This window comes from Pelmatolapia mariae, linkage group LG16_19 (assembly GCF_036321145.2).
Source record: "Pelmatolapia mariae isolate MD_Pm_ZW linkage group LG16_19, Pm_UMD_F_2, whole genome shotgun sequence".
NCBI lineage: Eukaryota > Metazoa > Chordata > Actinopteri > Cichliformes > Cichlidae > Pelmatolapia > Pelmatolapia mariae.
Window position 1 is genome coordinate 37,025,685 of NC_086241.1, and position 26,109 is coordinate 37,051,793.

At 42.1% G+C, this 26,109-nt stretch overlaps 1 protein-coding gene across 1 annotated transcript; it reads right to left on the reverse strand.

Annotated features, from left to right (window-relative positions):
- Positions 1–24,928: 24,928 nt before the first annotated feature.
- LOC134645933 (trace amine-associated receptor 13c-like) lies at positions 24,929–26,109 on the reverse strand. The gene is made up of 2 exons (XM_063499566.1): positions 25,937–26,109; positions 24,929–25,745 (listed from the first exon to the last, which is right to left on the reverse strand). Exons 1-2 carry the CDS (start codon positions 26,107–26,109, stop codon positions 24,929–24,931), a joined length of 990 nt encoding a protein of 329 aa, XP_063355636.1.

Genomic DNA, 26,109 nt, shown 5'->3' on the forward strand with positions numbered 1-26,109 from the left:
AAAGTGCACTATGCAAACAATCTGGAGACATAAATATGGACAGGTGTATTGAAAAATATTGGTGTATATATATATATATATATATATATATATATATATATATATATGTAGGGATTGACAAGAAGTAATACTGCATGTGAGAAATATTGCACATAGAAACTACCAAGGTGTATTGTAGGCTGCAGGTACTTGTAGAGTCTTGAAATGATTGGAAGGATGAGCTTCTGAATCTCTCCTGGTTAGGGTCTGGGAGAGGGTGTGTTTGCACAACAAAAGCAGGAGAACAATGGAGCTGAAGGCCTGTGAAAATCTCAGCAGGGTGCTAGGAGGTGTTAGGTTCAGGGAATTTACGCAAATTTGCGCAGGGTTAGTAAATCTAGTAGTAGGGACTTGCACCAGGGAAAAAAGGGGTCAGTAATTCTAGTGTTAAACTTTAAACATCGACCAAACTTTACCAAAACTCGAGCATAACGTTTTCTGTGACCTACATCTCCAATAGAAGGCTATGCCACCCACATTAAGCTGTCTTAGAAAAGTTAAAAGGCCAAATAGTACGGCTTAGACCAGGCATTCACACAGCTCCAGATTCACACAAAAGATCAACTAATTACCTGGACCTGTGCATATGAAAGGGGAAAACCCAGACTCAGGTCTCACCTGTCACACTACGAAGAGTCCTGATGTTTCTGTCAGAGTTGATTCTTTGAAAACTGTCATTTGTGCAAAGTCACATGACCATTGCTTGTATGTGCGCTGATAAAAAAAATTTTCATATTAGGTTGTAGCCTTTGCATGTAGTGAGCAGTCTCGTTGCTGTAATTTTTCCATTGCACACAAGAAGCCACAAGTTCCTGTTTTTATAAGTTTAGCAGGACTGCTCACTTCTGCTTTTGTACATGTTGGTTTGTTAAAAGGTCATGCCCTAAAATGGAGTGACTTGAGATGTTGTTGAAGGGTCACGCCATAAATGGTGTCAGGAAATCACACACACACACACACACTCTCGCTTGTTCAGGTATGCTCGCCTTAACTGTCACGTGGTTAACTGAATGCATGACTGCATTTCATCAATAAAAGGAGCTGTAAGGGGAGTCAGGTTCAGAGTTGGCTGAGTTCGGGCAAAGGCCTTACAACTTTGAGACCCCGGCCCAACTTCCCTTGCCGGCAAGTAAAACCGATCAAGCTCTGAGTGTCTTGCTTGGTTCACAGTGACAGGTCTCTGAGACAGCAAGGTCTGTGAGTTTAGACCTAACATTAATTTGGTCCTTCGAGCCGGATCCCAAGACATCGCCACTCATCGAGGAGAGGGAGGACACACCGAAGTCTGTCGACAGCCTGAACGTCTGGGATGCCTGACACAAGCCCTCGTTGTATTATCAGCCTAATAAAAGTAAGACTAAAAGTTAAAAAGGGTTGGAAACCCGATCGAATTGAATAAATATAAGTACAAGAGGAATGAAGTAAAATAAGTGAAAGGCTAATTTAAACTAAAGCTTAACAGTAATGTATTCAAACTGATAATAGCAAGAATAACAACTATAAATTGGTATTAATAATAAACATAGCTGCGATGAAAACTAAGCCTAGAATGAATAGAATGAAACAAAGTAAATAATTCACACAAACATAATAATTGAAATAGGTAGTGGTGATTTCTACTAATGTCTCAGAGCTTAGATGTATAATGTATATTAAGGTTTTGTCATCACTCAGTGAAGGAAAGTGTGTGAAAAGGAAAAATGTCTCCAACTTAGGGGAGAGGGTGGTACAGCAGATCACCAGCTGCCCTTAGTGAATACACAATAAATAAATAGGAGAATATGTATGAGCAATAATAACGAAATATGAAGAGGTCCGAGACCACGTGGAAATCAACCATTATGTGACAAAGACCCTAGCAAAAAGCCCTTGGAGAAGAGCAGAAGGCCATCAGAATGATGGTGCTACAGAACAGGCTGACTTTGGATTTGATAACAACATCACAAGGAGGAGTTTGCAAGATCATCGGAGACACTTGTTGCACCTGTATACCAGACAGATACACGACTGGAGGAGACATATATGAAGTGTTACAGAACTTGACAGAGTTGCAGAAGTATGTGGAGGAACGTACACCAGGAGGATCCCCAGGAATGGACGGAGTAGCCTGGTTGATGTCTGGACCATGGTGGCATATGATTTTTGTGTGAAGTGTTAACTCCTGTTCTTGTATTGTTGACATTGTTTTGTCTGTTTGAAGGATGCATTCTGCCATGTATAAGATCAATGATAAGTAAGATGATTGCTAACACATTTACTACCTATGTACTGTTGCAGCAACAGAAGCGGGCACAATACACGGGAATTTTAAATTCTTAGCTGATTTTACTGACACAGGGGAAAAGCATGCAGAGCGAGATACAAGGGCAGTTTCAAAGGGGCAAGTTCCACCATAAATGGAAGAAAGCAGAGTTAGACCATAACAGAAGATAGCGAGGGTATGGCTTAGGTGGTCTGAAGGTAAGAGAATCAGTAAAAGGGAAGGGAATTCTCTGAGTGAGTCAGTTGGCAGTAGATCTATGAATTGAGTGATTTGGGTAGCAGCGTAGGAGAGAGGAGTCAACGACAGTGGAGATCCAGGCAGGTATGGGGGTTTGTGTGGAATGAACCGGTGGTTTAGAAGACAATCTGGTCAAGGATCATGGTCTGAGTGCTTCTTCTGAGAGAGGCCAGCATGGAGCCCCTGAAATCTGCCAGAAGTGGGCCACAGCTCCAGAGAAAATTAACTTAGTGCCGCCCCTCCAACATGCAAGGTCATGACAGTGTTTGTTGTAGGACGTATGGCCGTGTTGCTATCATGTCCCACATTAGGTGGCACTTGATTGAAATGGAAAATGTAGTCAAATGGTAAAGAAGAGAGGGAAGGTAGTCGGAACTGAGGGGATCGAACTACCAGAAAGCAACATTGCAGACATTGAGGACAGCTACAGCTACCCGGGGATCCCACAGGCAAATGTGAACCACGATGAGGCCACTAGGAAGGCTGCAACCACTAAGTACCTGCAGAGTGTCAGGCAAGTCCTGAGGAGTCAGCTGAACAGTAAAAACAAGATCTGGGCTATCAACACCTACACCCTGCCCGTGATCAGGCACCATGCTGGGATAATAAGCTGGCAAAGGAAGAGATAGAAGCCACTGACATCAAGATGAGGAAAGTCCTGACCATGCATGAAGGATTTCACCTCAGGTCCAGCACCCTGAGACTGTGGAAGGAAGGAGGCTGGGGAAGGAGGCTGAGAAAGAAGTGTTAGTACGACAGTCCAGAATGAAGCAACGAATACATCAGGAAGATGGCCCCAACCAACTGCATGCTCAGTGAATACCTCAGGCAGCAGAAACCCAAGAAAGAGGAGGAAGAGGAGGAACCATCATGGAAGGACAGGCCCCTGCAGGGTATGTACCACTGGCAGATAGAGGAGGTGGCTGACATCCTAAAATCCTATAAGTGGCTGGACAAAGCTGGAGTGAAAGACAGCACAGAGGCAATAATCATGGCAGCACAGGAACAAGCTCTGAGCACAAGATCCATAGAGGCTGGAGTCTACCACACCAGGCAAGACCCCAGGTGCAGGCTGTGTAAAGATGCCCCTTAGACAATCCAGCAGGTAACAGCACGGTGCAAGATGCTTGCAGGCAGGGCATACATGGAACGCCATAACCAAGTGGCCGGCATAGTATACAGAAACATCTGTGCCGAATATGGCCTGGAAGTCCCGAGATCAAAATGGGAGCTGCCCCCAAGGGTGGTGGAGAATGACTGAGCTAAGATCCTGTGGGACTTCCAGATACAGATGGACAAAATGGTGATGACTAACCAACCGGGCATAGAGGTGGTTAGTACCTCAGCCTCAGCGGTCTCGAAACCCAAGTCCAAGGAAACAAAAACAGGAGCACCAAAAGGCCCCAAAACAAAACACAAGAGTCCAAAACCCAAATGTCCAAGAGATAAACTGGAGCTAAGAAACGGTCCGCAAACAGTTCAGCTGGGCCTGAGGGGGCCAACAAAACAAGTATCCATACAATTCCGGGGGCTGACCCAGAGGTCAGTAGCACAGGAGCCAAGGGGAAAACAGTTCCGGGGGCCAACCGTGCGGAAGGCAGCAACGGCAACACAGGTGAAGTCGGTCTGGAGGCTGGCTGCGCGGAAGGCAGCAACGGCAACACAGGTGAAGTCGGTCCGGAGGCTGGCCGCGTGGAAGGCAGCTGCGGCGACGCAAGTGAAACAGTTCTGGAGGCCGCCCACAACACCGAAGATGTCCAGCCGGTGGCCTGGAAAGTGGCCTGCGATGTTGAGGGAATGGACGTGGAAGAGCCGGCCACGCTAGACATGTCCGAGCAGTTCGTGAACCAGACAGAGATGTGGCAGTTGCTGGACCGGATGAGGCAGGACCAGACAGGACAGGCGCTGCAGACGACGGCATGGAAGTCGCAGGTGGTGACGCTGCAGGTGACGGCATGGAAGCCGCAGGTGGTGACGCTGCAGGCGACAGCGCAGAAGCCACAGGTGGTGACACTGCAGGCTGGATGGTTCCCTTGGGCCCTCCAACAGAGGCAGACGAAGGCTGAACGGGCACATCGGACCCTCCAGTGGAGGCAGACGAAGGCTGAAGCAGCCCCTTGGACCCCCCAGCAAAGGCAGAAGGCTGAAGCGGTCCCTTGGACCCTCCAGCGGAGAGAGACGAAGACTGGACGGGCCCCTCTGACCCTTCAGCAGAGACAGGCACTAAACCAGCAGGCAAGAAGGTGGCTGGAGCTGTGCAGGGCACTGGCTCTGCCCAGGCAGCGATAACACGGTGCAGTCCTCACCTCACATAAGGTAAGGTAAGGTTACTTTATTTATACCAATAGGGATATTTGCTTTACAGAAAAAACGATAGCATTTGGCATCCCTTCAAAAGACAAAAACACACATACCTAATAAAAACCTCACTATAACACATATCTAGTACTTTAAACATTTCAAATCAATCTTCTCTTTGAACAAGATAGAAATTTAGGAGTAGCATGGCCTTACAAACCCAACAGTGAGATCTTAAGAGATCCACAGCCTATGGCTCTTCAATGGGGTGTCACAGGGACACCGGGAAAAAAATTGTAAATGTAAAATAATAAAATAAATATTCTTCTGTAGCAATAACACAAGAATATCCAGTAATGTTCCTGCCTACAATTAAACACATTCACTTACCGAAAATCGGGGGCATCTGCTGTGGCAAATGGGTGCAAGCCTTTTACCACAAACTTAGTCACTGCTCGGTGACATTCGTCTATCCTGGCCTGAAAGGAGACGCTACCGGTAGACTGCAGCGAGAAATGCCAGCATCTAAGCCAGCCAGACTCTGTCTCTCTCATCATGGTCACCTAAATGCAGCGCACAGTAATGGCAGGTTTTGTAATAAGGCAGATCGCGCTAACATAATATGCACTGTTAGTTGATTATTTACCTGCCGCATTAACGGGAGAGGACGTGCAAACGTTACCGCTGCTGCTGCGTTGAGATTCATGAGTCCGGAGCGGAATTAAAAACACGACATTCATTTAAGGTTATCGTGTGTTTTGTGAGCAAATGCTTTTGCATATTCGTAGTGTTTGCTCCCTTAAATGAAATATCTACTTTGCAAGTATTGCAAAAGATAAGGGAATCTTTTGCAAAAATGGCAAACAATTCCAAGGAATTGAAACAGTGGGAACCGGTTCTCAACAAGAACCGGTTTTCGATACAAATCCCTACTCCTGGGTATTGGTGTCGCTTCACCCGCTCGTACAGGACTTCATCGTAAATGAGCTTCACCTTCATCCACCAGCTGCTACTGCTTACCTGCCCAGTTCGGAGCAGGATGTGCTGGACATGAAATTACCCAGACCATCTGAGCCATCTACGGGGAGGAAGCGACGATCATGCCACCGGCGCGTCACCCCACAGCCAGATTTTGGGACTAAACTGTGGTCGGCTGTGGTGAGTGAAAATGACACTTTCAGGAACTGTTTGTTCGGGGACTGTGTGTTGTATGACGAGGAATAATAGCCATAGTATACCTACCTCCATCATAACTGAACTTGCACAAGTTAAAACTCCAATAAAAGTCTGTTACTTTTATTGGAGTTTTAACTTATTGGAGTGGATGACTCCAATAAAAGTCTGTTACTTTTATTGGAGTCATCCACTCCACCACCAGCTCCAGTAGCTTTGCCGTTAGCCCAGCCTGTTAACAAAACAGCAGTTTTGTTTTCAGCTCAGTCACTTGTTCAGCCCTTAGGTTCACCAGTAGATCAGTTATCAGTTCAGCTTCCTGCCTCCTCACCTGTTCAGTTAATTACTCACCATCTTCACCTGCCTCTGTTCAGGAAGCTGTGTCTATGCCGCCCGTTTTGGACTATTTTTCTAGCGCTTACTCAGAGCAGAGAGACAAACATTTCAACACTGTCATCGTTACTCAAAAACTGGCCAGTTTAGAGACAGTTACTCGCTCCAGGGCCTCCCCACAGGCTGAGTTTCAGCTCTCGGCTGACTCTGGACCCCTGGAGGCTAAAAAGCCAGCTGCGGACTGCACCCAGCTGTCGCTGCCTGAGCAGAGTCAGTGCTCTGCGCAACTCCAGCCTGCCTCGTGTGTACCAGACGCCCCCATGCCCGCTGGTTTTGCCTCATGTGTGCCAGAGGCCCCCGTGCCTGCTGGTTTTGCTTGGTGTGTGCCAGAGGCCCCCGTGCCTGCTCGTTTTGCCTCGTATGTGCCAGAGGCCCCCGTGCTGGTTCTGTGACTGCTGGGGGGTCCGAGGAACCGCTTCAGCCTCTTGCTTCCGCTGTGAGGTCGGAGGAACCGCTTCAGCCTCTTGCTTCCGCTGTGAGGTCGGAGGAACCGCTTCAGCCTTCCGTCTTCGCTGGGGGATCAGTGTAGCCCGCCCAGCCATCACCATCGCCTGCAGCTTCCACTGGGGGGTCCAAGGAGCCCATCCAGCCATCATCCTCGCCTGCAGCTTCAGCCTCGCCTGGTTCTGCAGATGCCACCCTGCCGTTTGGTCCATGTCCAGTGCCTCAACATTGCCGGCCACCTTCCAGACCACTGGCTTGACATCACTGTTGGGTTTATCTAGGCACAAACCCCGCTGGAACACGAGACACTCAAAGAGCTCTGTCTTGTCTTGTTTTGTCGTGCAGTTATTGTGTTTGTGGCTCGCGAGGGAAGTCAGCCAAGGCCTTCACCTGTCCTTAGCCAACTTCGACTGATTCCTTCGCTACAGCTCTTTTTATTGTCAGCAAGCAATCATTCATTAATATGCAATTACAAATACACGTGACATTCTTAAGCAGGCATATCAGAACAACATCAGTGTCTGTATTCTGTGTGTGTGTGTGTGTGTGTGTGTTTCCAGCTATACCATACATAGACATACGACCTTTCAATGAACTTAAACTGTGTGTATGAGGTATGCAGAAAAGCAGAAGTAAGAGTCTTGCTAAACTATAAAAACAGGAACTTGCAATAGGTCATGTCTCAGATGCACATTTAAAGGTGTGAACTCTCGCACTTTTAAGAAAACAGAACAGTCTGGTTTCAAAAGCTATAATGGAATTCTAACATCGAGACTGCTTCCTCTCATCTCATGGTACACAAGTGCACACAGAATCTTATTAGACCTAATAAGGATATGATTTTTATCAGCGTACAAATGATTATATATTTTTAAGCATAAATGATTATATGTTTCTAAGCACAAATGACAATATAAAAAAATCTCACTCTTACAATCACTGTCGTGGACAACCTCCTGAATGGTGTGTGTCGCCGCCACTGCCTCCCGCGTGGCCTGCCCCCTAAACTGTTTCACCCTGGTCTTCTGTGGTGTTGGCCCCCGTGTCAGCCGCCTTAATTATGTTTTGAACTGTTTCTCGAGCTCCAGTGTGTGTTACGGACGTTTTGTTTTGGGACTTTGTTTTGGGTCTGCTCCGAGTCATCTGCATATTTAATAACGGCCCTGTTTTCATATCTGCTCTGACACGTGTTTGTATCTGGTCTTTAAGTCTGCAGAATTAGTCATGTCTGGGCCCAAACTCCGCTGCAGGTCCCTAAGTCAAACTATCACTGCAGCATTACTGAGATTTGAAAAACTGTCTAAATTCTTTAATCTCTAATAAAATGATCAGTGTGGCTGCTTTACCAGGTGTAACAATTAAGTTTAACATCCAAGCATCCATGAAAACAGAATTTATGATATTTAATGGAGTTAGAAGTTAGCAGGAAGTTAGCTCGCTAGCTTCCATCTAAATATAATATGCCATCTTTAGACGGAGGGATTTATGAAACAAATTAAAACGTACAGCTCTGCTATCACCTCCAGCATAAATGAAGACAGGAAAGTAAACAGCAGTGACGTTTGTAGGGTTTCTGAAGTTGGGCTAGCTGCTATATAATGATGTGCTACGTGATCGCTAGCGCGACAAAGCTATGTTAGCATAACATAAACAGTGAAGCTGGAGGGCGAACGCTAACGAATGGGGGACTTTTTTCCACTCAATAAAAGTTAATGTGAGAGTTTCCAATGGATAGGGGCAAATGCAATCGCATGGCAGGATGCTGTAAACGGACCAAACGTCAGTCAGGAGAACTGAGAAAATCCATCCACAATACGAGGTTAGTCATTAATATACTGCTGCATGGGCTGGGCTGTAGTTACATTGTAAGGGTTTAAAAACTGAGCTTTAAAATGATTAGAGGTAATAAAAACCAAGAGAAGCCGACAGTGATCACTGACTGTTTTTAGGGGCTTGTTGAAATTAAATAGAACTATGCAGACTACTTTGGGCCCAGAAGTAGGATTTATCACGTCATCACTTAAAGACCAGATAGAGAATGAATAATAAGGGCGATAAGACACACCCTTGAGGAGAACCTGTGGAGGAGAACACTGGGTCAGACAGAACCCCATTTATTCTCACTTTTTGTGACCTATTTGTTAAAAAATTAGCTTGCATAGACACATTAGTTGTACCACTTCTTAATGACGGTATCTTAGCTAACAACCCCAACAACCACATACAGCTTGTAATTGGCTAAAAATAACTTAGCCTACCCTACCTTAGCCCAGAGGGACGTTGCTAGCTGGCAGTTTTTTCAAGTGATATTGAAATTTCCACATTCCGACACTTCAAATGCTTCAGGAGCTGTCCGCTCAGCGCAGCATCAGCACCGCGGAAATACACGGATACATCTGTAGACTCAAGACTGATCAAACCAGAAAGCTTTAATGAGCAGCTGGATTTGTCTCATATTAACTGGCTGGACACAGAGGACATCGAAATGCAGCTGATGGAACTGGAAAGTTCGACTCTGTGGGGGTCAAAGTTTGCAGAACTATGAACGCAGCTGGAATCCACAGCTGTGCGTGTTCATGGAGCTTGCATTTTCACCTGCTGGACATCACTACCTGACTAGTTTAACTGTCTTCAGAACAATGCAGAGGCCTTATTGACAGTACTTGGCTCTACATATCTGTGTGAGCAGATTTTCTCTCACATGAAGAGTGTCCTCAGGTAGCTGTCTGAATGCTGGACACTCGGAGACCTGTGTCTCTGAGTGGGAGACCAGAGATCACATTAACATGTGTAGCCCTGTATTAACAAGCATGTCATATTGGCACAGTTTATTTTTCTTATCATTGTTGTGAGGAGACCATAAATAGCATTTGCATTTTCTGCTGTACAGTTCATTTGCTGTTCTTGTTATGGATAAAAAGTGTCTTCTTTTTGTTTCAAAATAGCTGATAACTATTCGCTGATAGCTGCCAACATCTGCGAACAAATATAATTCTATAAAGTTGTTTTATATAGTGTGTAACTGTTAATATAGAGCGTTATTAAATTTGTTGCTAATGCAATCAAACTGACTTCTGAGGAAATTTTAGTTGGCACTCATCATCAGAATGGTTGCCGACCCCTGCTGTAGTCAGTCGACAATCTTATCTAACCTTATCTACTGGCCAGAAGTGGAACACTGGTTGACATGTATCAGATATCATCTGTCTTGTTGCTAAATTTCTTTTTGTTTTGATATTAAATTGTTCTCCGTAGTCTTGATATTTCACAGTACAAGATAAGATAAGATAAGATAAGATAAAACTTTATTAATCCCTCGGGTGGGTTCCTCTGGGAAATTCGGTTTCCAAAAGCACAGCACCGACAGAAGTTACAGAACGTGAGCAGAATATTATATATATACACATATATAAATACAGAGACATATATAAATAAAATATACGAAAGGGATAAATAGAATAAATAGGAATAAGAATACAAGGGAATTGCACATTTCAAGTATTGAAGTCTATTGCACCGTTGACTATTAACAAAAAGTATTGCACAGTATTTCAAAAGAGATGATTTTTCTTAGTCTATATAGCCTTAGGGTATGGGGTTACCACTTTATAAGGCTAAGGTAAGATGTACCATGTTTTCAGACACATCTTTCTCGGTTTAAGTTTATGGTATAAATTTTGTTCAAGTACATCAATAAATTGCATTTAATGTGAAATACAAGCAAGCTGGCAATAGACAACAAAAGTTGGGTAGGCTTATTTAATGTTTCATGAAATTTCTCATAAGGCCAATCGATTAGACAAAATCATAACATTAAGGGCGTTGCACTATCAGGAGTTGAACATAAAGTAGTAATGTTCGCCGATGATGTACTGGTTTGCCTGGAGGACCCAGAGAGGTCTTTTAGTGAGTTGATGTCTACCCTAATTGATTTTGGGAAGTTATCTGGTTATAAGGTTAACATTTCAAAAACACAGGTGATGACTTTAAATTACACAGCTTCTGCAGCTTTACGTAGGAAATTTAAAGTAAATTGGGATAATGAGAAAATCAAGTACCTGGGATTATACCTGACTGCGGACCTCTCAGGGCTCTTTCAGGCAAACTACGAGCCAATATCTGCAAGTATAAAAGATGATCTGCACAGATGGAATCTGGTCCCTTTTTTGAGTCTCAGCTCCCGGATATCCGCAATCAAAATGAACATGCTTCCCAGACTGCTTTACCTTTTTAGAAATTTGCCAATAGAAGTGAGTGACTATCAATTTATTGAGTGGGACAAGTGGATCTCCAGATTTATCTGGCAGGGCCGAAAGCCAAGGGTTAAATATGCCACCCTACAGCTCCCCAAGGAAAAGGGAGGATTGGGTCTCCCCTGCCTCAGGAATTACTATTATGCCGCTCAAATAACCCCTCTCCTATATTGGTGCAACGAAACATATACAGCTAGGTGGAAGGAACTGGAATCCAGCCTGTTGGTCCGGCTCCCTCTACAAGCTGTAATGGCAGATAAGGGTTTAATGTGTCGGCTGGAAACCTTGGGGAACCTCTGACTAACTCACACCCTCCAACTTTGGCAGAGGGTAATTAACATCTGTGGGATACATAAAACGTTAAAAAATTTTCAGGTGGTTTGCTTTCGACTCAGATTTTATCCCAAATAGACACCACTCTAACTTCAAAGCATGGATATCCTATGGCCTTACGACATTCCTCTCTCTTACTCATAGAAATATTGTGCTCAGCTTTGAGGCCTTGCGGGACAACCACTACTTGACAAAATACGATTTCCACAGGTATCTACAGCTGAGATCATATATTGATCATGAATGCAAATTGTCTGACTTCAGTGATGTTGAGTTGCATTTTCTCCTTATTCTGAAAAATGCCACAACCATGATTCCTACTAAATCCATCTCCAAATTATACAAAGCTCTCTCAAGTGCCAGCGAGGATAATACTTTATACACTAAAGATAAATGGGAAAGGGAATCAGGGATTGTTATTTCTGGGGGGGAATGGGAAAATGTTTGGCACTGCCAGTGGGCTACATCCAGTTCTATGAGCTGGAAGGAGCATGGCTGGAAAAATATCATTAGGTATTTTAAGACACCATATCAGGAGAGATACAAAGGGGTTCATATGCAATGCTGGAGACAATGCGGCTCGACTGTTGCTAACCATTTTCATGTCTTTTGGGACTGTCCCAAGTTAAAAAATTTCTGGATGGGTGTCCAGACCTCTTTAAGTGCAGTCTTCAACGTTCAAATACCTTTAGATTTTAAGGTTTTATACATGGGTCTGGTCCCCTTTCTGGAGTGTAAGAGTGAGATTAAGTTGGCACAATTACTTTTGGTGGCAAGTAAAAAAACAATTACTAGAAGATGGTTAAGCCCAGTCCAGCCTACCCTGGATGACTGGTTTGGGATCATTCTAGAGATATTTAGGATGGAAAAATTGACATATTTGTTAAGAAACCAAAAGGCCAAATTCTACCAAATTTGGAACAATTGGATTCAATTCATTACCCCCACAAGAGCTGACGTCACTTGATTTCACTGTTACCTGTTTTTTTTTTTTTTTTTTTTTTTTTTTTTTATATTATTATTATTCGTTCAATTATTTACTTATTTATCATGACAGCAGCACGGATCTCCCCCCAATTTGTGTTTATAGCTCCATGTAATGTTTTCTAGGTATCTCCTTTTGGAGAGCAGGTGAGCAACTCTCCCAGTAATGGCCAGAGGAGGATATGTACCTGCTGATTATTGTTGTTTATCATCTGCTCTCCTAAACTAAATCTAAAAACCTGGAATGGACTCTGTTCATATGTTATTCATATACTCTACTTATATACATATCTCTACTTGTCCAATCCAAATAAAGATATAATAAAAAAAAAAGAAATTTCTCATAAGTCGCTCCAGTCTTTTATAGTAAATTGGCCTTACAGGAGTGAGAATTCAGTATCTTAAGTGTTACTATTAGTTTAATAGATCTCCAGAACCACGGATAGAAAAAGGCATAAACCAGAGGGTTTACACAGGAATTAAAATAGAAGAGAGTTATAAAAATAGTCGCAGTTGAAGCATTGAGTAGGGTCTTGTCACCTGTAAGTCCAATACAAAAATAAGGTAAAAGACATGCTAGAAATACAACTACAACAATTCCAAGAATTCTGGCAGCTTTGATTTCAGATTTCTTAATAGTTACTGTTACAGAACCCTGCACAGCGACAGCTTCAATACGAGACCTCATGGAACGAGCCTGAGTAACAACCACCATAAATACTTTCAGATACAGAGCTATGATAACAATGACAGGACCAATAAATGACAATAAAATATCTACAATTCCAGTAACATAATAAACAAGAACCACACACTCACCAGAGCAGGAATTATAACTACCTGGTTGTCCCAGATTATCTTTCAACAGCACAAAGACACAGAAGAGAGAAAAGATCCAACATAATGAAACAGAAGTCCTTACTCTTTTTGGAGTGACTTTGCTTGGGTAATAAAGGGGGTCGCAAATAGCCACATAGCGGTCAACTGATATGAGCACCATGGTTCCTGTTGAGGCATTAGTAACAACATAATCGAAAATATAATACAGATTATATTTTTTTCTTTCTGGGATAGTGGCGCGGCTGCCCCTCTGTTGGTCTTCCTTGGTCTCTTGTGTTCTGAGGGTCTCTGGATGTCTGGAGCTTGATCTCCTCCATACCTGCTTCATGCCCTGGAGGACTGGGCTGTGGCTCCCCACACCCTCTAGCAGATCATTACATGAAGGAACCTTTTAAATACAAGCATGCTCATGCTCACAGGTGTACACACGGGTGCTCACAAACTACACCCTTTTTGGCTCCTACCTCAAAGCACGCTGTCGATCTTACGTGCTGCACAATAATGTTTAATATTTAGTATTTACTGTCATATTCCCATAGATCATCGTGATGTTGTTTATTATGTTGCTCTTTTTTTTCTTCTGCTTGTTTTCTCTTTTTTCTTTCTCAACAGGTGATCCAGGTGATTGATAGATGTATTTTTTGTCTGCTTATTTTGTTGGTTTTTGGTTTTTGTCCCTTCATCCCCGTCCCTCTTCCCCGCTGTTTTTCTTTCCCTCTTTCTTTCTCCCCTTTCTTTTCCCCAGTCAAGTCTGTCCCGTATTTAGCAAGTGAAAATAAAATAAAATAAACAATAAAAGGTGAATCAAATAGACCATTATGGCAAGGCTGGGATGGTCCATTTGGTAAAGTAAATCTGTTGGGCATCTTTCTTCACCTTTAGACAATAATTCTGATGGCAAAAGAGCCAAAAGGGACAGGCAAAAAAAAAAAAAAAAAAAAAAGAAAAGAAAAGAAAAAAGAAAATATAATACAGAATACACAACTGTTCACCAAGATACCGGCAGCCGTCTATGACCAGTATTTGAAAGACTGTGAGATTTTAAAAATTATATACTAGCCATATTTAAATAAAGTAAGCAAATTGTACTGGGGAAAATTAAGCCATTATGACTGGCTGGGATGAGCTGGGAAATAGCTGGAGTTGAAGTGAATCTAGGCCTGATCCGGCCTGAATGCGGGATTCTTATTTTTTTGGATCCATCTTACTGTGTAAGTGGACTTCTACCCAGACACCTGACTCACAGATTTACCTGCCACTGAAACATTAATTTTTGAGTCCTCTGAAGGTTTTACTAGATTGTTTGGAGCAGAGCAGAGTTTTTGATATGGGCGACATGGCAGTTGCCCAGGGTGGCATCATGCCAGCGTATTTTGGGGATTGCATGGGCACCGATCGGTTTGCTATCGCCCATTTGCGGGGAGTAAAGGTGCCCTCCGTTTGCCAGGTAAGCCTGCTGCTTCCTGCACAGGGAGGAGAGGGCAGGACGGTGGGGGATTCTCTGGCTGGCTGGAGCGGCATCTAATAACCAGCTCGCAAAATAAAACAAAATGAAAACAAAATGAAAACAAATCAACAAAGTAAGGCTGTCAACATTAATGCCATCATCACAAATAAAATTTTAACGCAATTAATCCATTTGGAGCGCAGAATGACTCAAAATCCCTAAAATGTTTCTGTGAACGCATTTCACCCATCTGGAGTCCATTCTGCATTAAAAATTTTAATCGCGTTAATCGTGATGATGGCGTTAACGTTGGCAGCCCTACAAACACAATAACTGAAGACATTATGATACAGACTTATAATTTGCACCGATGTGTTTTCTATATTCTAACACACACTTAACGTGAAAAGTGCACCAAGGGCCCTTGGTGCGCCTGCTGCTGCTGTTGCTGTGCGGAAGTCTCACACACAACCTGTCGAGGGGACAGGGGGGAGGGGAGGGGGCGGGCTGTTTCCAAATAGGACACATTTCATTCATAATATTGTCAATCCAAGCCCGTTATGTACTAATTATTTTTCCTGGGTTGTGTGAAATCCCAGAAAAAAACCCTATACAAAGTGTAGGTTTGTTAGGTTATTAGTTTATGTTGTGGGGTTGGATGTTGATACTGGAGTGCAAAATTACTGATGGAAGATGGACAAGGAAAGGTCAAAGCCATCAGGTCCTCAGTTTAGAAAAAAAGAGAAAAGAAGAGGAGAAGAGGGAGGGTTCGCCCAGGGCACCATACAGGCCAGGACCGCCCCTGGTTTGGAGAAGGGTAAGGCATGGATGGCTTTAAACTTTCTTAACTCAAATCAACAGAAAACAGAGGTCATTGTGTTTGGTCCCTGTGACCACTACGACTTTGGCCCTTTAGAAATTTATAAAAAAAATCCCTTTGTGAAGAACTTAGGAGTGATTTTTGACAGTAACCTAACATTTGATAAACAGATTAATGCTGTAATCAAGTCCAATTTCTTTCATCTTCAACTACTTGCAAAAGTGAAGCAATTCCTCTGTTTCAGAGACTTTGAGAGAGCTATCCATGCCTTCATTTTATCTCGCCTCAATTTTTGTAATAGTCTTTACTCAGGTGTCAGTCTGTCATCATAGTCAACTGCAGCTGGTCCAAAATGCTGCAGCACGGTTACTAACTGGCACACACAAGTGACACCACATATCCCCCATACTGGCATCCTTACACTGGCTGCCAGTTAGTTTTCCAATTGATTTTAACCTAAGAAGCATAAAATGAGAAAGTCTGAGTAATAAAAAAGACAAACGTAGTACAAACTCATTCTGATTTAAAAGCCAAGGAATTTAAGTGGGTTTTCAAACAGGTTGTGAAAGTGTTTAATGTTGGGGAGGTCCTGATGTGAAGGAGCAGTCACAACAAAGGCCCGATTTCCTCTGTGCTTGAATCTGGACCTCAGGACAGCCAGGAGCAATTGATCTACAGACCACATTGATCATGTAGGAGTGTTTCCATTCAAAAGAGCAGAAAGGTATGAGGGTGCTAACCTGTGCAACGCCTTAAAAATGAATAATAAAAGCTTAACCTCTTAAGCCCCAAGCCTAACTGATCTCCTGCCTTTTGCCCCCTGCTGGACACTCAGGGGGCCCCTGATACAGGGGCAAAAGGCAGGAGATCAGTTAGGCTTGGGGCTTAAGAGGTTAAGCTTTTATTATTCATTTTTAAGGCGTTGCACAGGTTAGCACCCTCATACCTTTCTGCTCTTTTGAATGGAAACACTCCTACATGATCAATGTGGTCTGTAGATCAATTGCTCCTGGCTGTCCTGAGGTCCAGATTCAAGCACAGAGGAAATCGGGCCTTTGTTGTGACTGCTCCTTCACATCAGGACCTCCCCAACATTAAACACTTTCACAACCTGTTTGAAAACCCACTTAAATTCCTTGGCTTTTAAATCAGAATGAGTTTGTACTACGTTTGTCTTTTTTATTACTCAGACTTTCTCATTTTATGCTTCTTTTCTTAAATTTTGTCATGTCTTCTTATGTTTTTTTCTCTTTTGATTATTATTTCTTTTTTTTTGAAAATGTTTTTATTGAAAAAAGAAAACAACAGTACTTGCAGTTACCGAAATACAATTACCCTTTCTTCATTTTCCTAAGTAAATATACTTATATATATGAAAAAAACAACTAAACAAAAACGCATTCTAAAACAAAGAACACCCCCCCCAGTCCCACACAGATCAACACAACCATCAAACATATTACAGGAATATAACAGTAACAGAAGTACATTTAAACAGGCAATACCTCTAGACTAGTAAAATAAGAGATAAAGGGTTGCCACTTGTAAAAAAATTTGGCTGTGCAACCTCTCAATGTATATTTAATTTTTTCAAGTTTTAAAAAAAACATGACATCGTTAAGCCACCGGGAAATAGTAGGATACTTAACAGACTTCCAATGCAACAATATTAGACGTCTCGCTAATAGGGATGTGAAGGCTATAATATCCTTTTGTGTGGAATCAAGTGTAAGTGAGCAATCAGGAATCCCAAATACAGCAATGAGAGGACAAGGACGAAGAGTTACCCCAAGAACAGTTGACATAATAGCAAAATACCCTGTCCAGAAACCTTGTAGCTCAGGACACAGAAAAAACATGTGGCTAAGGTGACAAGGAGAACCATGGCATTTATCACATTTATTTTCCACTTCTGGATACAATTCAGAAAGTCTAGACTTAGAGAAATGCACCCTGTGTATAACCTTAAATTGAATAAGTCCAAGACGAGCACAGGAGGTGGAAGATCGAACCCTCGCAATAGCCTGTTCCCAAGACTCCTCATGTATTCGAATTCCTAGTTCTCCTTCCCATGTACACTTAAGCTTAACATTAGAGTGGTTACTAAAAGACAGAATAGCATCATAGAGTTTCGAAATGGTTCCTCTGTGATGAGGAATAAATGATAACATAGTTTCCCACTGCTGTTCTGGTGGTAAAGAGGGGAAATTTGGGAAACACTTGGCAACAAAATTTCGAATTTGAAAATAGCGAAACAAATGGGTAAGAGGGAGATTATAACGAGAAGACAAATTGGGAAAACTATCGAAAACACCATCCACATATAAATGTTTGAACTGTTTTATACCCTTGTCACACCACACTGAGAATGTTGAGTCCAAAAGTGAAGGGGGAAACAAATGGTTGTCGCTTAGAGGACCCGAAGAAGATGGCATTACAAAATTGAAGTGACGTCTAAACTGAAACCAGATCTTGAGTGTGTTAAGAACCACCTGATTATCAGTATACAGAGAGGGTTTTACGGGTAAAGAGGAATAGAGCAAAGCTGGTAAAGAAGAGCCCTTACATGATAATAGCTCCGATTTACACCACGAGGAACCAGAAGATTTTAGCCAGTAGCAAAGTTTATGGATGTGAGCGGCCCAGTAGTAAGCTAGAAAATTAGGTAATGCAAGTCCTCCACTAAATCTGCATCGCTGCAGCAAAGTTTTAGAAACCCTAGGTGGCTTCCCTCCCCAAATGAAAGAACCAATAATCTTGTCCAGTGAAACAAAAAAATGTTTCGGCAAAAATAAGGGAATTGACTGAAATAAAAATAAAAATTTTGGTAAGATGTTCATTTTAACAACATTAATCTTACCGATTAAAGAAAGGGGGAGATTACCCCATCTTTGAATATCAGATGTGATCCTTGATATAAGAGGAGACAAATTTGCTGATTTAAGGCCAGATAGAGAGCGAGTCACGTTAATCCCTAAGTACTTAAACCCAGATGGACTGAGACGAAAGGGTAGATCGGACTGTTGAAGTTGACGCGCTGCCGTATTAACAGGAAAACACTCACTTTTCCCTAAATTTAATTTATAACCTGAAAACGAACTGAAGTTCTCCAAAATACTTAAAACAGCGGGAATGGAGCATGCAGGGTCAGTCATATATAATAACAAGTCATCCGCATACAATGATACTTTATGTGTAATTCCATTACGGATGATTCCCCTGAACACAGAGGAGGATCTCAATGTAATGGACAGAGGCTCGATGGCAATGGCAAAGAGTAAAGGTGACAGAGGGCAACCTTGATGACAACCACGACCCAGCGCAAAATAATCAGAGTAAACATCATTAGTATGAACACTGGCTTTAGGGGACGAATAAAGAAGCCGAATCCAGGAAATAAATTTATCACCAAAACCAAATTTCTCTAAAACTGCAAACAAGTATTCCCACTCCACCCTATCGAAAGCCTTTTCAGCATCTAAAGAAATCACAAGTTCAGGAAGTCCAGACAGATGCTTTGAGTAAATAACATTAAAGAGTGTACGGGTATTAAAAAACAATTGCCGTCCCTTTATAAAGCCATTCTGCTCTTCAGATATAATTTGAGGGAGCACATCCTCAAGGCGAGACGCAATTACTTTAGCCAATACCTTTGCATCTGCATTAAGCAGAGATAATGGCCTGTAGGAACCACAGGAGGTTGGGTCCTTGTCATTTTTGAGAAGGAGCGCTATGGTGGCTTGTGTGAAAGTAGGTGGTAATGAACCTGTTTCCAAGGATTCGTTAAACACAGACAAAAGCAATGGTGCCAATTTACCAATAAATTTTTACCATCTGGGCCTGGGGCTTTATTAGACTGCATAGCCGTAATAGCTTTTAATACTTCTTCAACAGATAATGGGGAGTCCAATTGCCCGGCATTATTAGTACCAATAACAGGGTTTGAAAGATTATGAAGAAATTCATTAATTTTAGCTTTATCCGTGGGAAATTCGGACTTGTACAACAAAGAGTAAAATGTTTTAAAGGTAGAATTAATTTCCAAGGGATCTGTAGTGATATTGTCATAAGAGTTTTTAATACTGGGTATCACACGCGAGGAGGCCTGACGTCGTAACTGATGTGCCAACAAGCGACTAGCCTTGTCACCATATTCATAATATGAGCCACGACTGCGTAGTAATAAGTGCTCAGCCTCTTTAGTTGACATAAGATCAAATTCTGCTTGCAAATCAAGGCGCTGCTTCAGTAATTCTGGAGAAGGGTTCAGCGTAAAACTTTGATCAAGGTTACTGATTGCAGCTATAAGTTCTTTAAGCCTGGCATTAATCTTTTTATTAGCACGGACAGAGTAAGAAATAATTTGACCTCTCAGGTAGCATTTAAGAGTCTCCCATAGCAGAGAATATGAAACAGAATCATCCTGATTGAAGGACAAGAACTCCTCAATAGAGCTTGAAATAAATTCACAACATTCTTTATCCGCCAGAAGGAGAGAGTTAAATCTCCAAAGTGGAGGACTACGTTTATAGGTAGAAAGTTGAACATCCAATAGCAGAGGAGAATGATCAGATATTACAATACCAGAATAGTCGGAATACTTAACACACGAATTAAGAGTTCTGTCGATGAAAAAATAATCAATCCTGGAATAAGACTGGTGGACCTGGGAGAAAAACGAAAAATTTTTGATTGAAGGGTTGCGAAATCGCCATGGATCAACAAGATCATTCTGTTTCATAAAATCTGAGAATGTTTTAGACAGAGATGATGGAGTCAAATTACGAGGACTAGATCGATCCAAGATTGGATCAAAAACACAATTCAGATCACCACCAAGGATAAGCAAATGTGTATTCAGAAAGGGGATGTTACTCAGCAATCTATTAGCGAATTCAGCATCATCAAAATTCGGGGCATATACATTTACCAACAAAACCTTTTTCTGCATGAGGGTACCAGCAACAATGATGTATCTACCATTCCTATCAGCGATAACATTGGTCGAAGAGAATTGAACTTTCTTATTAATGAGAATGGCCACTCCTCTAGCTTTTGAATTAAAATTTGAGTGAAAGACCTGACCTACCCAAGGGCAATATAACCTATAATGATCCTTAATGCGAAGATGAGTCTCCTGTAAAAATGCTATGTCAGAATGTAGACGTTTCAAGTGAGTAAAAACCTTAGATCTCTTAACAGGGTTACCCATACCTCTGATATTCCAACTAATGAATCTAAGAGGCATGCCTGACCGGTCTATATTGCCATTAACCATTCATAAAAAGGAAGAAGAAAAAGACCAAACCAAAATGCCAGTGGCCATGAAGAGCCGAAATGGGACAAACCCCCCCCCCCAACCCTGAACACAAATACACCCCAAGTCTCCACAAAACAGAACCAAGGAGACAGCAGTGTACCCCAAAGTAGCAAAAATGATTCACCAAAGTGACTGGACTAATTGGAGTCTAAATAAAAATAAAAGCGAGAGAGGGAAAAAACAACCTCTCGCCAACTTCTCTACAGTATAACAGTGTGCGCGTAACAATAAAAATGTTTTTTGTTTTTTTTTAAAAAAAAGGGGGGAAAAAAAAGAAGAAACCAACCAATCAAAAAAGATCTCACAGTGCAAAAGATGATTTCCTCAGATTGAGAACTTTCCAACAAAACACCGAAAGTGCACAAAGTTAAAAAATAAAAATAAAAAAAATACATACATAAATAAATAAACCAATTAAAACAAAAACAACCAAAAAAAAAAAAAAAAAAGATAACAGAAACAAAAAACAACCCAGTCCTATGTAAACCAATGCAGCAAGCTTGGAGAAGATTGTGCTGGACTGGTCCGAAGTTCAAGTATATATTATATGATTCAGTTTCATTAATTAACAATGAAAATAAAAGGAACCAGCACACCAACAGTACAATAACTAGCACAACGGCCTAAGAAAACAATGCACAGGTGACGTTAAACCTAATGAGAGCGTGAACCCTTAGCAGCATTACAGCATCAAACTGAGGGGCTATTGAGGCTCACCCAGAGATCAAAGTTTTGACATAACCACTGGCCTCCTCCTTAGAAACAAAGTCCTTCTCGACACCCTTATATGTGATGCGGAGTCGCGCTGGATGAAGCAGGCCATACCGAACACCTTCAATGCCACGGAGTTGCTGCCTGGTCAGGTTGAATGCAGCACGAGCCCGCGCCACCCTGGCGGTGTAGTCGGGGAAGACTGAGATGGTCCAGTCTCCAACTTTAATCTGTCGGTGTTCTCTAGCACGTCGTAAAATGTCAACACAGTCAGTGTGGTAATGAAACCTGCATACAATAGCTCGTGGACGGTCGCCAGGCTTAGGTGCGGGTTGGTGGGTCCTGTGCGAACGATCCAAAAGCGGCTCCTTCCCCAGATCAAATGCTTCTTTTAGCAAGGAGGCTACGGCAGCAGTGGTGCACGTGTCAGGGCCCTCCGGTACTCCTACTATCCTAACATTGTTGCGCCGCGACCTGGACTCCAAGTCTTCACACTTATTTTCCAGCTTGGCTACATGAGCTGTGAGGCCCTTGATAGTGTTTTTCATCTCAGCTATATCATCTGAGCAGACGGTGAGTGCGTGCTCCATCTCCTTGACCGTACCTTTTAGCTCGGACATGGTAGAGTCATTGGCAGCTTTATCGATCGCCAGCTGCGTCTTCACCGCCTGCAGGTCAAACTTAATGGTAGACAAGGCATCACCCAGAGTGTCCTGAAGTTCCTTTTTAAAGATGTCGGCGATATCTTTCCTCAGCGAAGCCAGCAACTCGACCTTGAGAGCCTCAATATCAGAATTAGCTTGGGATGAGGGGGGCTATGCAGGAGACGACGGCTCACTCGAGGGTGTGGTCACGGTTTGCAAACTAGGCCTCAGTTGTGTTTGAATAGTACTGCGGGTTTTAACACTTTTTGCTGCCATTTTACGCCGGCCCGAGTCAAACTTCTCAACAAAACAATCCACAAACCAAAACAGGACTGGAAAAATGGCCAAAAAGCGCAAATGAATAACAATTTAATCGAAATCGGCGGGAGCTCCCAGACTCGCGTCCTACTCCATCAGAGCTCAACCGGAAGTCCCTCTTTTGATTATTTTAAATGTACAGCACTTCGGTCAACAGTTGTTGTTTTAAATGTGCTGTATAAATAAATTTGACTTTGGCTTTATATAGCGCTTTTCTACTGTACTTGAGCGTTCGATTGGTTGTATACAACATGTCTTATTCACCCTTTCACAGCCAGTCATAAAAGCATTTTTTAATGCTTTTTCTACCTAAGTGCTTAAAATGAACTTGCATTCATAATCCAGTGAACACAAGAGAGCAACTTGGGGTTCAGTATCTTGTAGACTGTAGCAACTAAGGATCAAGCCACCAACTTTTCTATTAGTAGATGACCTGGTGACTGACCTACCTATCTACAGCCATCTCTGCAGAACCATCTTTAGCTGCAAGAACTTGAAGACTTCTTGCAGTAGTACGTGCAGTCGTGATGTAGGTACAGGTGGTAGTGCTAGGGAGGCGGGCAGGGCAGATGGGGCTGATCGGATAATCAGGCTCTCACCTATATCAGGAGGTGGCAGGGACCAGAGAAGAGAGCTGTGCTGGAAGCAAAACAGTTGAAAAGTTGCACAAAACACACTAAAAACAACTGACTGCAAACAAAAAATCACCAACCCTGCGCCTGTGTACAAATAAAGAACTGAATTAGTGGCAGTCAGCTGGTTCAGGTGGAGCAAGAGGGGATGAGTGACAGAAAAACTCAGATTAATCATAGAATCATAGAGTTAAAGAGATGACAGAATATGTAAATGGACTGATTCTTATTTAGCGCTTTTCTACTCTCTTGGACCACTCAAAGCACTTTATACAACATGCCATATTCACCCATTCAGACAAGCACGTTTTTCTAAGCTTGTATGCTATTCTGTGCTTTCTATTGTTATAAAATATAATTGAACTGCCTATTTGCTAAGTATATATTAAAGTATATATTAAAGTGTAATGTCTGTGAAGGTTCTCAGTCATCCAGGTCATCGTAGTCTAAGGAGCTTGGAAAGAAAAGCGTCTGGACTTCTTTAAGTTGCTTGAAGACGTTTCACCTCTCATCCGAGAAGCTTCTTCAATTTTAGTGTAATATTAAAGTGTAATGTTAAAGGCCAGCTTTGAGGGTTTATATACTGTGCTCTAGGTCATTAGACTGCTTGGCGACATTAAACTGTGATAAACAGGATCTTTTAGTGCAGACTTTCCAGAGAGTGTTGCCTATGTTTGTGCTGCTAGATGATAACAACAGGAGACAACCTTCGGGTGGTGGAAGCCAGACGTGAGGAGTGGGGGTGTAGTGTATATCACACACATCCTGTCAGTAATGCATTAGATTTGCTTCGCGTTGTGCACATTTGCAATCAGGTTTTGTTGAAAAAAGCATATATTTTGAATACACTGAGTTTGCGTCCTCTGTGACAAACCTGAGGACAAAAGAATCGTGTCAATACTATCTAACATTCACACAAATTCATACTACCATGAAGTCAGCAACTGGGGGTTCAGTATATCTTGCCCAGTGATATTTGGCATGCAGACTGGGGCAGCCTGAGATCAAACATCGAACCTTCTGATTAGTAGATTATCTGCTCTACTCCCTGCGTTAAAGCCACCTGATGTGGAGTGGAGAGATGTGTGGAGCGACATAGGCCAGAAGTAATTCCTAGTTAAAGGTTTGCACAGTAGATCCTGAGGCTATGAAGATGACTTCTTTTCTCTATCTATCCATTGTTGTACCAGAAGTGTGACAAGATTTAAAGATAAATATTTCAGCTTACTCTAATAATAACAATGATCACGTGTACATTCAGAAGTCACTGGGTATTTTTTTTCTTTTCTTTTCTTCTTTTTTTGTTTAGACATTTCCTATAAAACCTAGAGACAGCTGTGTGGAAAAAATTCATGTAGACCACCAGCCTGTCTGGCACCTGTAACCAGATTCAGGGTCACACATTTCCCCTTCCTTAGCTTATCTGGTGTTTTAACTTTAGCAGGTCATCTTCACCATCTCCACATGACCAAATGCACTGAGCTGATGCCATGTAGTTGGCTTATAGGATAGTTGCCTTAGTAAGCAGTGGAATATGTGTACATAACAAAATGGTATTTCTAATTTAAATTCTTGTTCTGTGATTTGTGTTCCTGAATGTATAAGAAGAATGAACATACATGTGCAGTACATTTCTCCCCGATTTGTGTTTCATTTCTTTACTTGTAGGTGCCACTTTTTTCATTACATATTTCAGTTACACCGAGCGTATGTTTGAATTGACTGTCCCTTTTTTTACTTGGTAAACATTCTGTTTGTATGTGAGTGCTTTCCTTCTGTTTACATGATATTGGTGTCACAGGAGCCAGACTTCAATATTTTAAGTGTAACAACTTGTTTAACAGATTTTCTGAACCAGGGGTAAAATAAAGCATAAATTAGAGGGTTTAGACAGGAGTTTAAATAGAACCAACAAATTATAAATGCAACAGATGAAGCACTGAGCATGGTATCTTGACCTGAGAGTGTGACACAATAATATGGGCAGAGACATATTAGAAACACAATGATAACAACACTGATGGTCCTTAATGCTTTCATTTCAGATTTCTTAACATTTGTACTTACTGACCCCTCGTGTGTCAGAGCTGCAATATGTGACCGCAGGGCACGAGCTTGAGTCATAGCCACAACAAATACGTTTAGATAAAGAACTACAATCACAATGACAGGACCAATAAAGGACAACAATAGATCTGCAACTCCAAAAGCATGGCCAACAACGACCACACACTCCCCATAGCAGGAATTATACCTGCCAGGTTGCACCAGGTTGTCTTTTAGCACAAAACACTGGAAGACTGAAGAACAAATCCAACACAGATAAACACATGCTTTTGTTCTTTTTGGGGTGACTTTGGTAGAGTAATGGAGAGGGTAACAAATAGCCACGTAACGGTCAATTGATATAAGAACCATGGTTCCTACTGTGGCAGAGGTAATAATGTAGTCCAAGAGAAAATACATACTACACATGAATTCACCAAGAAACCAGCAACCATCTATAATCATAATTTGAAATAACATCAGGAGACCCACCAGACAATCAGAGACAGCCAGAGAGAGGAGGAGGAGATTGGTGGGGGTGTGCAGCTTCCTGAAGACAAAAGACAGAGACACAGTTATTATTATTGTTATTTGTAGCAACAAGTACAATTTTATACAGATATATGTACAAGAGAAAAACAGACATTACTACCGACACACATTTCACTTATACTCTAATATGTTATCTTCATTTTACTGATCCACAAAACCTGGTAACCTTATCTATGACAAAATTATTACTTGAAATGTGAGATGGAGATGATGACCAGCAGATTAAGAGTCACAGTCAGTAAAGCGATGGAGGACAATGTAATATAAATGAGTATAGATACTGAGTGAGGTTGCATGGGCTTCCTGCAGGAGAAGTTAAGAAGCTGTGGAAAGCAGAGTTCAGTTTCTTCAAACATTTCCAT

Excerpts from the sequence above, each read along its gene's own strand:
- LOC134645933 (XM_063499566.1), bottom strand. The coding sequence starts at position 26,109 with ATGGAAATGTTTGAAGAAACTGAACTCTGCTTTCCACAGCTTCTTAAC. Across the intron at positions 25,746-25,936 it reads ATCTCCATCTCACATTTCAA|GAAGCTGCACACCCCCACCA; the intron begins GTAATAATTTTG and ends TTTTGTCTTCAG.